The sequence below is a fragment of the Nestor notabilis genome, unplaced genomic scaffold (assembly GCF_000696875.1).
Source record: "Nestor notabilis isolate BGI_N333 unplaced genomic scaffold, ASM69687v1 scaffold12220, whole genome shotgun sequence".
NCBI lineage: Eukaryota > Metazoa > Chordata > Aves > Psittaciformes > Psittacidae > Nestor > Nestor notabilis.
Window position 1 is genome coordinate 1,306 of NW_009911606.1, and position 873 is coordinate 2,178.

At 58.6% G+C, this 873-nt stretch overlaps 1 protein-coding gene across 1 annotated transcript in view; it reads right to left on the minus strand.

The window, feature by feature from the left end:
* The window catches only part of LOC104406574 (proto-oncogene vav-like), a gene marked incomplete at its 3' end in the record, with an annotated part of 1,849 nt that extends 1,055 nt beyond the window's left edge, over nucleotides 1–794 (minus strand). Inside the window, exon 1 of the mRNA XM_010015607.1 lies at nucleotides 591–794. Coding sequence (XP_010013909.1) covers nucleotides 591–794 — 204 coding nt within the window. The remainder of the gene's footprint in view (nucleotides 1–590) is intronic.
* Nucleotides 795–873: the final 79 nt, after the last annotated feature.

Here is an 873-nt window from a genome sequence, read left to right on the forward strand (position 1 = left end):
CCTCCACCATCATCCCCCCACGCCCACCACCACCACCATCATCCTCATCATCACCATCAGCTGCATTGCCACCATCCTCATCATCCCCGTTGGCACCAGCATCACCTCCATCATCACCACCATCACCTCCATCATCAGCATCATCTTTATCCTCACTGTCAACAGTGTTGTCCACTGGTTCCATCACCATTATCCCCATGTTCTCCACCCATCATCACCATCAACCCCATTATCATCATCATCATCTCCATTGGCACCAGTATCACCACTATCATCATCACCCCATCATCATCATCGTCATGATCATCCCCATTGTCAACAGCATTGTCCACTGGTACTACCCCCTTTACCCCATGTTCTCCACGCATCATCGTCATCTCCAGCCACCATCAACCCTGTTGTCACCATCATCATATCCCAATTGCCACCAGCACACCATCACCCCCCCATCATCATCACCACCATCCTCCTCCTCCTCATCCCCATCACCTTCATTCACACCAGTATCACTGTCACTGTCACCACCATCCCTGGTGGAACCAGCCCCCCTCAATACCCCTTCCTGGGGCAGTTCCCCCCCTTGGTCTCACCTGGGACATCTGGGGCCGGGGGCAGATGTCGCGGGGGGGCACGGCCTGGGGCAGGAGGGCGTTGAGGAGGTGACAGAGCAACACCCCGTCCCGCAGCGCCTGCGCCAGGTCCCAGACCTGCCCCGTGGTGCTGCTGGCCCGGTGCCCCCCCGGCAGCACCCGCGCAGCCACCAGCCACTGGGCACATTGTCGCCAGGCCTCCATGGGGCTGCTGGATGGAGAGATGATGGTGTCCCAGTGGGGTGGTGTCAGTGGAGATGGGTCCTGGTGGGACCACGTCTGG